This window comes from Cornus florida, unplaced genomic scaffold (assembly GCF_030987335.1).
Source record: "Cornus florida cultivar Cherokee Brave unplaced genomic scaffold, ASM3098733v1 CherokeeBrave_3.0.0_Hap2_Chr09, whole genome shotgun sequence".
In the NCBI taxonomy this organism is placed as follows: Eukaryota; Viridiplantae; Streptophyta; class Magnoliopsida; order Cornales; family Cornaceae; genus Cornus; species Cornus florida.
Genome location: NW_026775579.1, coordinates 96,658,394 through 96,672,460, shown reverse-complemented (window position 1 = coordinate 96,672,460; position 14,067 = coordinate 96,658,394). Strand labels below are relative to the sequence as shown.

The window sequence follows — 14,067 nt, the reverse complement described above, 5'->3', positions numbered from 1 at the left end:
TCTCTCCTCCCTCGTTCCGTTGAACTATCAACTGTTACATAAATTTAATATTGGGCCCAAATATTTGTATAACTTTATTATTTTTTTTTTTTATGATTCTTTTTCTTTAATTGTTTTTTAGATTTATTTATCTTGAATTATAAATTTATGAATATATACATATATTTGAATATTTTGCTTGTGAATTGTGACTATTTTTATTTATATTGTTAAAAGGGCCACTTTTTATTTTTTTTGGCCCAAGGCCCCAAGAGCACACCACATATGTCACACACATCCACATGCAATGGGCGTTATTTTGATGAACGACCAATACTCATAATCAATGCCTCAGATGGTCCCTTTAAAGGTTTTATGGACCTTAATGTTCATTTGTTTTCTTCAAGCATTTTGCAAATCATCTTTCTTTTTCGGTTCGGGGTGAAGTATCATCATGCTAAAACAAATATTGCATGCAATGTAACCCTTGATATTTTTGCCAAGAACCATGCTGCTACAACACCACCTGCCCGAGATTGGGGTTCAACAAGTTCCTGTGGAGTGATGTTGCAACTTTTTACAACATGTGTGTGTGTGTGTGTGTGTGTGTGTGTGTGAGAGAGAGAGAGAGAGAGAGAGCGAGTTCCACAATGGGTATCAACTGCAAATTTAAAAAAAAAAAAAAAAAAAAGAGAAGGTAATATACTGGTAAGATGGGACTGCACAACTACAATACTCAAAGCATATTTTTCTTTTCTCAAAATATATACACAAATAAATAAATTCACTAACTTGCTTCCTCTTCAACACTTCTGCTGAAGAAAATGTATTCTGCTGGCTGGACAGAATCTCTACCGGGATACTTTAATTTGAATTCTTTTCCATTGCTACACTTCTATGCCGCTCACCCCATAATGTATCACCTTCAATATCTTATCTACCACAAGTCGGAAAATGTCTTCTCCTGTGCTTGTGCAGCTACACTCTTTGCTCAACATCTCATACCCCAGTAAAACCCAGAGGGAAAAGGAAAAATACCTTGAAAAAAGACACAAAGGCAGTCGAAAGTATTCTTCCATGACATTTGGCTGTTATCCAACAAAACCCTCAAAACAGGCTAAAGCTAGTTTGAACCCATCAACTTCTTCACACACTCTTTTCCACTGCAAGTATAAACACATAATTTATGCCTATTTTATCAACAATTACATGATTAAAAAGTAGAATCAATACTTATTTATATATGTAGAACTCAAGGACACTCCAGAAAATTTCTCCTTTGAAAACTCGACTATTTTAACTTTAGTTAGAATAGGCAGTACTGAATTGAAGTGGTATTATCAAGTAAAAGCTTGAGTTTGTTTGGCAACGGAACATGCCAATATAATCTAGAGTAAAACCTTTCAAATATTATAAACTGCAATGCAAATAAAATGGATTCTAAGAATCTAGCTTGAGAAGCAAAGATACCTTTTAGGAAATAAAGGGATTAGCTCTTCAAGTACTCGAATAATGACTGAGCCACGCATATCTTCCTCGGAGGAAATCTGCACTCTTTTTGTGACTGTACATGATAATGGAGAACATCACAAACCATTCCCTTCCAAGTAAAAAATAAACAATAGAGTAACACAGGCGGATGATAGTGGTAATTCATTAGTCCATTGGTTTCACCATACATCTGCGTTACATGAACTTGAATAGATGTATCAAATGTGAGTGTACATCTAAATGTCAAATTTATCAAATCTCCACAACCAACAACTCAACAAGGCCTAAGCCCAATTATTCAGGCTTGCCCAAAAAATCAATTGAGTCTATCAAAACAGATAATTAGGAGGTCATTAATTAATATGCTTGGGGAAATTTTGTCTTGTCTTAATGTCTTGACGTTCATATACGGCAGGAAATTTCTTAACAAAATAAGACAAAACACCCACCAGAGTCTATTCCTAAACTTTATGGTGGGCAAAGACATGGGTTATCTAACAAATTTTTGGCACCTTTTATGGAGCAAATCAGGACTCATGTAACATCCTAATAGTTGTGAAAATGTTTCATTGAGTTGACTTGAATGACTAGTTAATTTTGTTGTTACAACAGCTATTACATAACGACGATGGCGACAACAATGATGATAGAAGAATAAACTACAGTAAACGAGAATCAATTGAATATGAATCTTTGTGCTTTTGATTACTTTTGAAGTTTAAAATTGGGGAGCTAAATCAAGTTTCTTTAGTACCTCGAGAATCTTTAGGAATTGAATCATTGCCTCTGAGATACGATATGTCATCCCAGTCTAAATCGAAGCCTTCTATATGTGCTATCTCATTCTGTATACGACCGATGAGATGATATGCGACAATACTCGTCTCATCACAGGCTTCTTGGATGGCAAGGTATTGATTTCTACTCGTCTTGTGATTATCCCTGCACGCAAAGTTGGAAGAAACGGATTTGGAGTCTTTCGCTGGATCAATTAAATGTTCAGTAAGTCCCGAACTCCTTGTGCTTCCCAAGTGGTACAGGCTTCCATTCATATTCTGTGGGCTGTCAAAAACCTTTGATTCCCAACCTGAAGTGGAAGAAGCTAAAGAAGGAGAATCCATTGAATCATTGTTCAGCCTTCCACTAGGTGTAAGAACTGGCAGAGAGCCATTTCCTCTAGCTGATGAGGCAGGTAAGTTGGAATTAAGTGGGTCAGTCTCCCCAGTGCTCTCTATCTCGTCATTGGGATAAGAAAGCCTGTTATTTTGCAGGATATCTGCTTGTTGCTGGTCATCATTATCATCATAATCATCATCGCTTTCTTCTAAATCCTCCATATAAGCATCTATATAATCTTGGTCAAACTCATGTTCAGGAAGCAAGTCCCACACAATCTGCTTTGTCTGAGCACTCACACTCAATACACATTCTACCTCTTCTTCTATATCCTTCTTTGACAAAAATCTACGAGGGGCACTTCGAGTGCTTCTATTGATGATAGAAAGAGTTTCTAACAAGCACCCTGGGATAGTGTCCATATCACTGCACTCTAAAAGATATTCAGTTAGGAGGTTCCTCACTGCTGTACGTAAACTCCTATGTGATAATTCAGTATTTGGATCCAGCAAAAGCTGCAAATTCTTCAGCTCCCGAAAACTCACCTTCTCTTTGAGAAGCCAAATAGCCTTTGCTATCTCTTTCTGTAAGGCTTCTATTTCCTGTGAAAATTGTTGAAATTCTATTACAGAGTTGCATCCTAAAATTAACTTTAGCGATAAGCCTGCAACTGCCATTGCTTTGACTAATGGTTCCTGCAGCGCATCCTCTTCACCGAGTTCTGATAGCATCTTCATGGATCTTTTCCTCACTGCTTTAATTAAAGAGCTTCGTCCCCATCCCGATTTTGGAGGATGTAACTGGGGCATGTATCCTTGGATACATCTGAGCTTCCTGTACATTGCGCTCAAGGTCTGGAATGGGAAGTCCTCAAGTCCATCCAGTACCTTAGCAGCAGCAGCATGATAGGATTGGGATGCAGGAGTCAAAAGCGTCATGGAAGTCCTATGGAAGTTGTGTGGGTCTTTCAGAAGTTCGGATATCTTTTTAGACATGATCACTTGGTGGTTATTCTTTCGGTTTCCTAGTATTTTTGGAAGACATTCTCTGATAATCTTTTTCATTTTCACCGGGGTTTTCTCAAAATAAGTTGAGCCACCTGTCAGCATCTTGGCAAAAACGTAAAGCCCCTTATTGGTCATATGATCAAGCAGGGAGAAAAGGTTTCTTTCATCACCGGACAAATTAAAGTGTTGCATTCTTTCTTGAGCCACATGGTGATCTCTTTTAACAGCGGAGGCTTCAAATCCTTTTTCAACAAAAGTTTTGATGGTCTCATAATATACCTGAAAACAAATAACAAGAAACATTAGTGGCAGGATAATGAGAAAACGTAGGATCTCTTCAACTAGACATGCTCTGGTTGCCGACTGTTATCATCTTGATAACCGGAGGTTAACTTGGGATGTGCAATTTCATAGAGGGTTTCATGATTGGGAGCTTGCAGAGGTTGCCGAGTTCTTGGCCTTGTTCTACAGTCAGGTGGTGGAGGGTGTGGGGATGGACGAGATGGTGTGGGTGGGCACGCCGAGAGGGGTGTTTGAGTTTAGGGCGTTCTACGATAGCCTGATGGTGATCCAAGGTTCTTCTTTCCCTTGGAAGGCAATTTGGAGGTCGAAAGCCCCATTGAAGGTGGCATTCTTTGCTTGGTGTGCTGTCCTCGATAGCATTCTCACCCTCGACAATCTTAGAAGAAGACGACAGATTGTGGTTAACTGGTGTTGTATGTGCAAGAAGACAGAGGAAACAGTTATTCACCTCCTTCTCCACTGCCAGGTGGCAAGGGATGTTTAGTCTATGATTTTGGTTGCTTTTGGCATGTCTTGGGTGTTCCCAAGAACTACTTTGGATACGATTGAGGCTTGGAAAGGGTGTATTGTGGAGAGCCGAGCCAGGGTTGTTTGGAGGGCCACTCCCCTTTGTTTATGGTGGGGTTTGTGGCGTGAGAGAAATAGGAGATCTTTTGAGGGAGAGGAGACACCTATCTGGTCTCTCAAATATAGCATATTGCATACTTTATGTTTTTGGGGTTAACGGGCGTAATTGTAAATCTTTGGGGGATCTTTTAGATTTTGTGGATAGCTTAAAGCTTTAGTTGTCGCCTTTGGCGTTTTGTGTATTCTTCGGGAGCGCTCCCCTCTTGCGCGCCTTTTATGAATTCTTACTTGTCAAAAAAAAAAAAAAAAAAAAGGGATAATGAGAAAACACTGTGACATAGAACAGGGCACTTCATTCTTTCAAGCTACACATGCAATGGAAAACAAGCCCACAAAAATCCAACTAAAGGTATTACCAGAGATGAAGTGCACAGTAACTCCTTTGATCTATTATTTTCATAAACGATACAAAGAAGCAGTTTCGTCTCAGTGTATTCCTATTCGATGACCAGAATATAATGTTGGTACCATGACATGAACCAGAAATCACACCATACAGGCATCCTAAACCTTCAAACCCTAGTTATTAATGGAAGGGTCACAGTAACGGTCCAGCAATTTCTCAGAAAAAAAAAAAGTAATAAATAGAACGAATAGGCACTCCAAAAACAAGTACTGGACAATCTCACTAGCCATGTAACACATTACTTGAATTGTTGAACATTTAGTCCTGCATTTCCCTTTCTTTTGCATTGTTAAGGGCTTGATCTAAGTAATCCATCAAAAAACAGTAGAAGACTGGATGGGTTTGCTTAGGAAAAGAATAAAGATTTGAGAATTTCAGAGCAAAAGCAAGGAAAAAATAAAAATGAAATCAAATATCTCAAACTCAGTTGAGAAACCTTGAGCAGTACTATAATATTATGAAGAAATATGATGAAGGAAGAGGAAGTTAGGATCCTACAATTTTTCGTAATATTGATCTTAGGCTCTGTTTGTAAAAATAATCAGGGAAATCATTTCATCAATATGGCCTTCTTAAGTGATAAAATTTAATTCATTTTTTGGAAGAAGAGCACCATAATTCCGGGATCCTAAAACTGACTTACTGAGAAAATTTTCTTTCAAGTCTTCTTATGAAAAAGGTATTCGGTCTTGTAATCCTTTGAGGGGTCTTAAAACATTGTTAGCAGAGGATTTCAATGTAAAACCTTTCATGAACCAAATTATTTAACATTAAACTAATCAGAGCTTTAAGAATCTGAAGGTTGCCGTAATTCTTAAAAAAAATCAACAGAGAATCTTAGAAGGTTAAGGGAATATGTCGCACGACATTGCTGAGAAATTCATTGAAAGGGCAAAGGAGAGACTTTGTGACTTAAGAACATGAGGGGAGTCTAGATAAGAAAGAGATGTATTAAAATCCAGCAACGGCATGAAACAAGTTCACCTACTAGGCTTGACCCCATAGATAGAGTTTGAAAAGAAATGCATATGAATGACACCATCAAATGTTATCTCCTGACATTGTTGAGTGCTATAAGAGAAATTTTGTACAGAAATAATCTTTGGCATTATTTGCACAAAATGGTTGCCCTCAAACTAAAATTCAAAGTTTTTTTCCATTGCACCAAGCAAGATTCCCTTTTTAAAAAGACAAAATTTCCATCCGCTGTCAAGTAAAAATCCAAACTGTTGTATATTTCTCTGTAATAATGACAAAGAACAGGCTCCAAACCTAGCAATAATAAAAATCAAGGAATCGCTTCACAAGAATACTGGCATATTATGTCAATTGTGCATCGATGCAAAAGGACAAGCATGACATTTATGGTAAGTAAAAGATGGCATGTAACTACGACAAAGGCATTGACTTATAAATTATTTATACAGTAGATTTTTTATATCATGCATTAAACACTATCACTATGAGGTCCACATAAATACATCTTATGTCTGTAATTTTCATAACAAGATTAATTTTTTTTTTTTTGGGACGGTATAACAAAATTATTTTAGGACACAAGAAATCCTTACATCGTCTTCCCTAAGCAATGATTCTGGTACAGTCCTGTGAATACAAAAAACATAAATTTTACTTTAGTGAACTCAACAACATAATCTAAGATAAAAATTACACATAAATATGTAATTAATGCTGGATAAAAGGAAAGAGGTCCAAACTCACTCAAACTCAAAAGTAAAACAAGTGGCATTATTAATCAAACAAAGAATTTGTAAGGCAAAGAATTGATTGCCTTGACATGAAAAGCAACATTGCAAAGGCAGAGAGCACATTTCACCATTCCTGCCACGGGCGAAACTCGAATTTTGTTTAAAATGTGTGTTTGTCACTGCTACTATTTCTACACACACACACACAGCACAATTCTCAATTGCAACAACGCGAATCGAGCATGCTTCTATTACTGCTACTCGCTACTGATAACCACTACCGCCAATGCCATCACTATCAAATGTAATAAAAATGTCAACCTTGAAATTTATTCTCAGAAAACACATTTGAAGAAAAATAAAACAAAAGAGAAAAAAAGAAAGTAAAAGAACATGATAATATTTGTTCATTAGGTAATGTGGGTATAGGCAAATAAACATTATGAAACAATCTTAGTCCAAATGGAATTTCTAGAAAATTTTGTTTACTGTAGCAACTTTAAAAATAACTCACAATATTTTTTTCAATCTGCTACATACTGCAGCCAAATTTTGGCATACAAAAAGGATCCTATAGCAGTTGCATACACAATCAACTTAGCTCCATAGATTAGAGATGTATATGGTAGGTCAAGTTAACATCTAGGAAATTCAGAAATCATGCAGTTCTAAAAAACAGTGCTTGAAATCCTGCAATTGCAAAGCCCATGATTTGTTAAACTATATTGTTGTTCACAACGTGAGACCCTAAAGCTAAGTCCTTGGCATTTCCAATTAGGCCATACAAACATCGGAGTTACTGGATATTGCCAGCTGGCTAAACTTAACAACGCCCGTGTATTTATTACGCTAATAATTCGAAGAGCAAAACGCATGAAGCTCCTCTTAAGTTAAGCTTAATTGTAGGGATCTCCCCTCCCAATAAAAAAAATATTTTTTAATGGAGAATATAGGTTAACCTTCCTATTCTCTAATGCTACGTTTGGTGTGCAGGAATAGAATGGAATGCAAGTGGGAATGGAATGAGAATGGGAATGGAATGGAATGGTCATTCTCATTCTATTGTTTGGTTGTAAATATGAAATGTGCAGGAATGCAATGATAATAACCATTCTAGTATTTGGTTAGACCAATTTAAAATTTAGAATGGAATAAATTTCTAATTGAATTCTCCAAAATATCCCTTAGTAACAAATAAATTAAATTAAAATAAAATAACAAAAAATTATTCTCTAATAATTTTTTAAAAATAAATGGTGGCAGTGGCGGTGGTGGTGTTGGAAGGTGGCGGCGGTGGCAATGGTGGAAATTGGTGGCAGCAGTGGTGGTGGAAGGTGGCAGTGGTGTTGGTGGAAGGCGGTGGCAGTAGTGTGGTGGTTGTGGTGGAAGGAGATAGTGGTGTGACTATGGTGGTGGTGGAAGGCAATGGAAGTTGTGGTGATGGTGGTGGAAGGCGGCAGCGGCAGCAGCGGTGGTAGTGGTGGTGGAAGGCGGTGGCGGTGGCGGTAGAAGGCGATGGCGGCGGTGGTGGAAGGTGGTAGAAGGCGATGGCGGTGGTGGAAGGCGATGGCGGCTGCGTTGGTGGTTGTGGAAGGCAACGGCGATGGCGGTGGCGGTGGTGGAAGGTAGCGATGGTAGTGTAAGGCTGTGGCGGTGGCGGTGGCGGTGGCGGTGGCGGTGGCGGTGGTGGAAGGTAGCGATGGTAGTGTAAGGCTGTGGCGGTGGCGGTGGTGGAAGGCGGTGGTGGTAATGAAAAGCAATAGCAGTGATGGTGGTGGAAGGTGGTGGCAGTGGTGAAAGGCGATGGCGGCGGTGGTGGTGGAAGGTGGTGAAAGGCAATGGCAGTGGTGGTGGTGGAAGGTGGTGGCGATAGTAGTGATGAAAGGTGGCGGTGGTGGTTGCGGCAAACGGTGGAGGTAGCGGTGGTGAAAGGCGGTGGCGGTACAGTGGTGGTGGTGGAAAGTGGTGGGCGATGATGAAAGTCGGTGGTGGTGGAAGGCAGTGGTAGTGGTGGTGGTAGTGAAAGGCGGAGATGATTGTAATAGAAGGTAATGGTGGTTTTTGGACTTGGAATATGAGGGTGTTTTAAGAAGTCGATTTTTTAAAATAAATTACTTGGGAATGGAATGGCCATTCTATAGGTTTAGTTGTGGAATGGATTTTCATTCCCAGGAATGGATTTTCATTCCAATGGAATGGCCATCCCCACTTTAAGTTGTATACTAAACAAAGGAATGGTTGGAATGGACATTCCATTCCATTCCATTCCTGCACACCAAACGTAGCATAAGAGTTCTCCATAAAAAAATCGAGTTTTCCTGATGAAAAAGTCAACAAGTTTGCTATCAGGCCAAAGAGCAAAAACCCATATAATTCTTCTTGGTTGTGATGAGGATTGGAAATCAGGTGGTGGAGCTTTCTACTGTCATTGGTAGGGGGAGCTTAGGCTTCATCTTTTGGTGGAAAAGAGTTGGATATATATATGGTCATGGGATTGAATTTGGGGTAGAGAAAGCAGGTGTGGTGGAACTCATGTTTAGGCTTGAGGTGGAGATGGAAGTTGAAATTTGATTCAGATTGGGGTGGTGACAGAGGTTGCAGATGGTAATTCAGTAACTACAGGTGATGGACCAATGGTTTAATAAATTGGGTGGCTCTGTGACTCGTGGTACAATCATGTTGGGGAGAGCGATAAAGATATATATATATATAGAGAGAGAGAGAGAGAAGAGGCGTGGCAGTGGTATATATCGGCTAGAGGTAGTAATGCGGTGATGAAGTGGCGGAAGGTGCCCATAAAATAGTCTTGTTTGAGAAGGGAGCGAGGTATGGAGGAAGGTGGTTGAATATGGTGGTGTTCAGGTAGTTGATTTTGTGATGATTGTGACAGTCGCAAATGTGGATAGGATGGTTGAATAAATGATCAGAAATCAGTTTCCTGGAGGTGAAGAATGGTGGAGATGACATAGTCATCTTGTGTATATTTTATGATACCACTCAAGCTAACTGGAAGTCAGCTGGAAATGTGCTCTTGTATATATTACTCCCACAGTCACAATTTATCAATCAATCTTTCCATTTTTTGGCTGTCCCAAAATACTTGTACCTTTGAAAAGTCAAAGTGAGATAATTGAATCTTTTCATAAATACCCTTTAAATTTTGCAAAATTTCCCAACTTGATATGATATATATATATATATTTAAACTTCAAAGGGTAGCTTAAAAATATCAAAAGGGACACTGCATTATATGCATGTCCCTTGATAAGATGAAATCCAGAAAATAGACTAATAAATTGGGACAAAGGGAGTATATGCTATGGAGAATAGATCTCTTGTTCACTCAAAGGAGATTCCATGAAAGACTTGATAGCTGCAGCAATAGTCAGTGGTACCATCATTTTATCATTTCCTTAAAGAAAATCAAAATGAAAATTTAACACTATTCACTAATCTAAATCTCAGGCAAATTAATATCCTATTGATTTGAGCAAGGGTACCTATCTGCTTATTATAGATGTACAAAAGTTTCGTGGGTATTTAATAGCACCAATCACAAGGATGCACTAAGCTTAGCCAATAACATTTTTGTTAAGCTGCAAGCACACCCATGTTTAAGCTATAAGAGGGTATCTCTCTTAGCTGCTTTACGATAACACTATGATTGCTAACTCAAAAACGAGAGTTGCTCTTACGAAAAAAATAGGACACCTGGGTCAACATTCTATACATATACTACGACAGATGCACCATACAGAAGGAATTGACGGGTTGTTAGGTACTTAGGTCCAGTTGGTAAAGCCGCTCACTTGATAGAGGATTAACAAGAAATGAAAGGAGAGTATCACTCTTAGCTGTGTTATTCGAAGGAAACCAAGGAACCAGGGACGCAAGCAAGAAGGGATGTAATATATCTCTTTGCTTAGTTAAAGACAGTTCACGGGACATAAATTCGTATTCGCATTTTGAAACCTTTTGTGGCAGCCTAACCATGTAAGGTAGTTGAACTCTTATATAATAGAATTATAGGAACAAATATGCACATATACATACATATATATATATATATATATGTGAAATATATATATGAGAAGTATGTGATAGGAATAGGAACAAATATGCCTAAATCCTTCAATTTCAAAAGTGGAGATATGTCAACTAGCAATTTTTATTTTTTATTTTGTTAAATCCAAGCGAAAAAGTAATACATATTCGAGGATTGCACTCACCTTGTAGAGGTGCAGAGTTTACAGTCCATTCTATTTTCTTACTGTTTTTTTCTTGAAGGACTCAAAAGGAATACTGAGTTCCATATTCGTTTTCATTTTTTGTTGATCCCTATATTCAATAGATATCCTTTCTGTTTTTTTTTTTTTTTTTTTTTTTTTTCAAATATAATAAAAGGAGTTCTACACTTACATTGTAGGTAAAAGTAAAACATTTCATAGATAAAATATAACTAACTTCTGAAAAGATTGAAATATAGTCAAACATAAGTACAAAACCATAATTTATTCAACAATTTCCCATGCTGAACAGTAAGTTTAACAAATTGAATATTCCATGGATAGTCATTAAAGCATACAGAATTGAGCCAATTTTACCACATACCTATCTTTCGGGAACTTGGATCCTTTAAATACCTTTTGCTCAGAATTAGATATAGGTAATCCCATCAACCACCTGCGTGCAAATCCATTGATAGTTCTTTCCTTATTGGCACAAAATTGGAATATCTAACTGAATTGCCGAACAGCCACAAAATATCATGGAAAAATTACAATGATAACCTAGAATGATTTTGAAAATATGTGTTCTGTAGATATATCAGGTCATACGAAAAGCAAACCTATGGCTTCCACGAAGTGCATACGCTAATCAACCAGTCAAAAGGGGAAAGGGAACAATTGGTTGACGTTTCGCTTGAATGTAACTCACAGGTTCATAGCATTTCAAAACAGAATTACATTATATGATTCAAAAGATCTATTAAATCATTAACTGGTCCAAAAGATTAGGCTTTTGTGATAAGCACTTTACTAACCAATGCAGTAATAAAACAGAACTGAAAATTCTTAACAACAAAAAAAAGGAATAGTAAAAATAATAATAAAAAAAAAAACCTGAACAATCCTAAGCTTAAAAAAACAAAACAAAAAAACTCATGAAAAATGAAAATTGGAATATAAAGAAACTCAACAATCCCCAAAATTGTTATAAAATCCGTACCTACCAAATACCCAAGATACAAGATTAATAACAGCTAAACCCATCTATCAATTTCCAATAAAACACAGTAAAAAACACGTATATGGACCACTAATATATGTGATACATTTTTTTTTTTCACAATAAGAGAAGTATGTGATGCAGTTAAATAAAAATTTAATTATATGCGGTGAATCTAAATTATGTAAAACGATAAATTTGAATTGTTCAAGAATACAGATTTACAATTTAAGAAACAAAAATGAACATTAAAATTAAGAAGAGGAGAGAGACAGACAGACCTTCTTTTAAGTTTAAGCTGCTTCTCTTGATGCTTTGTTTGTAACAATAAAGATTCGACATCTTCATGTACAAAATCCATCCTTCACAAAAAAAAAATAAATAAATAAATAAATAATCAATCGTTTATATAACAAAGATCTAGAAAGAGAGGGGAGAGTGAAGTGATAATTGTCGAGGGTTTTTAGGTTTCAGCTGGTGGTCGTAGAGTAGAGTAGAATAGACTGAGGCTAGGCTAGGCTAGGCTAGGCCAGGAGAAAGAATACAAAAACTCATTACTAAAAGAGAACTTACCCAAGTCGAAGTCGTCGCCGATCTGGTGGTCGCCGGTGGTGTCGCCGATCTGTTGGTTGTATCAAGCAAGCGGTTCTGTCGGGGAGAGAGAAGGGTCTGCGAGACTTGAGTACGTGAGAAACGTCAAAGAAGGCAGGTGACACACGTGACTTGGTAAAAATTTAGAAAGACAAAAATAGCCTTATGACTTATACGAATATATATATATATACATCCCTCCTCTCTCCCCAACGACCTTCACTATCCGTCCATGGCCGCCGCATCCACCGTCCGTCCATGGCCGCCGCTCTCTCTCCCTCACAACTACCTCCACCGCCCACGGTCGCCACCACCCCGCTCTTTCTCCAATCCACCTCCCTCTATTTTTTTTTTTTTTTCTCTCTTTGGCCTCCAACTCCGGCGACGACAAGAACTTCGAAGAGGTGGAAAATCATTTAACAGAGATTTGCTTTTGTTGACGAGATACACCGACCTCCAATCCGACACCGAAGATGTGGCAACGACTGTTGAAGCCTAGGGTTTTAAAACCCATTTCCTGTAAAAATAACTTCACGAAAAAATAAAAATAAAATACACCATATGTGTCTGTAACTCCGTTCCTTTAATCATCATCTTCTCACGTCATGATTCAAATCAACCCCAACGTCATTGTTCTTCGCCAAATACAAGACCAATTCTCGCTTGCAATTTATGGGTTCGTTTAAAGCATATGATGCCGGCAATGGAGGGAGACGATGTCAATTACCAACATCACCGTCAACGGAGAGAGACCCATCATGCACCAAATCCGATCAACCCCAATTTACAACCTGTTTAAATTGGAACCCATTGATATTTTTGACGGTATTACTCTACAGATTCCCCTCGTCGCCTTCAATTTCTTGAGGTGGAGAGACAGAGAGGAGGAGTGGTTGTGGCCGGATGGACATTGCTGCGTCGGCCTGTAGACAGAGAAGTACGGTTTTATGTACACACCCACACACTTTGTTTGTGTATATATTATGGTTGGCCGCAGGGGTGACAAAGTTTTACACGCGACCAGCCAACGCGACTAAGTACTAAGCACAATAGGAATGAGTTTGACTTAATTTTAAACGAGTTCAAATTATAAATATCAAATTCGGACAAAATCAACCTATATTAGGGGTAACAATTCATGAATCATAACAAAGTCATGTCTATTTTAGGGTAATATGCTAAATAATTTAATCCAAACACGACTCGTATTAACCCGACTTATTTATTAACGTGTAACTCATGACTTGTTTAATAAAATTAAATATTTTATTATTTAAATTATTAATAATACTCAATCAAAAATTAAATACTAGAAAATAATAAGTTTCAATCCAACCAAATTATTAAATAACCTATCATCTATAAAAGAACAAATTATAAAATACAAGTTCAGATACTTATTTTGAGACCGTAAAGGATATTGCAAACCATGATACATATATATTTTATTCTTCTCTTATTGCTAGAAAAATTCTTTTGTCCATAAGAGTAAATAAATTCTGAGTTGTCAAATTTTCATTTGACATATTGATAAAAATTGCTACATCAACATCTCAAAAAAAAAGAAAAAGAAAAAAAAAAAGAAAAAAAAGAAAAAGAAAAGAAGAAC

The 14,067-nt window shown here is 37.5% G+C and overlaps 1 protein-coding gene across 1 annotated transcript; it reads right to left on the bottom strand.

Annotated features, from left to right (window-relative positions):
- Window positions 1-622: 622 nt before the first annotated feature.
- On the bottom strand, window positions 623-13,380 carry LOC132275463 (uncharacterized). The gene is made up of 7 exons (XM_059776965.1): window positions 12,441-13,380; window positions 12,149-12,229; window positions 11,250-11,321; window positions 6,501-6,534; window positions 2,225-3,872; window positions 1,450-1,543; window positions 623-1,142 (listed from the first exon to the last, which is right to left on the bottom strand). The coding sequence occupies exons 2-7, from the start codon at window positions 12,226-12,228 to the stop codon at window positions 1,103-1,105; spliced, it is 1,968 nt and encodes a 655-aa protein (XP_059632948.1). The 5' UTR covers window position 12,229; window positions 12,441-13,380; the 3' UTR covers window positions 623-1,102.
- Between the last annotated feature and the right edge of the window lie 687 nt (window positions 13,381-14,067).

What these genes read in the sequence shown, in the direction of transcription:
- LOC132275463 (XM_059776965.1), bottom strand. Translation starts at nt 12,228, where the DNA reads ATGGATTTTGTACATGAAGATGTCGAATCTTTATTGTTACAAACAAAG. An exon ending in CAGCTTAAACTTAAAAGAAG is followed by an intron (nt 11,322 to 12,148) that starts GTCTGTCTGTCT and finishes ATTTGCACGCAG; the next exon opens with GTGGTTGATGGGATTACCTA. An exon ending in AATTCCTAAAGATTCTCGAG is followed by an intron (nt 1,544 to 2,224) that starts GTACTAAAGAAA and finishes TATCATGTACAG; the next exon opens with TCACAAAAAGAGTGCAGATT.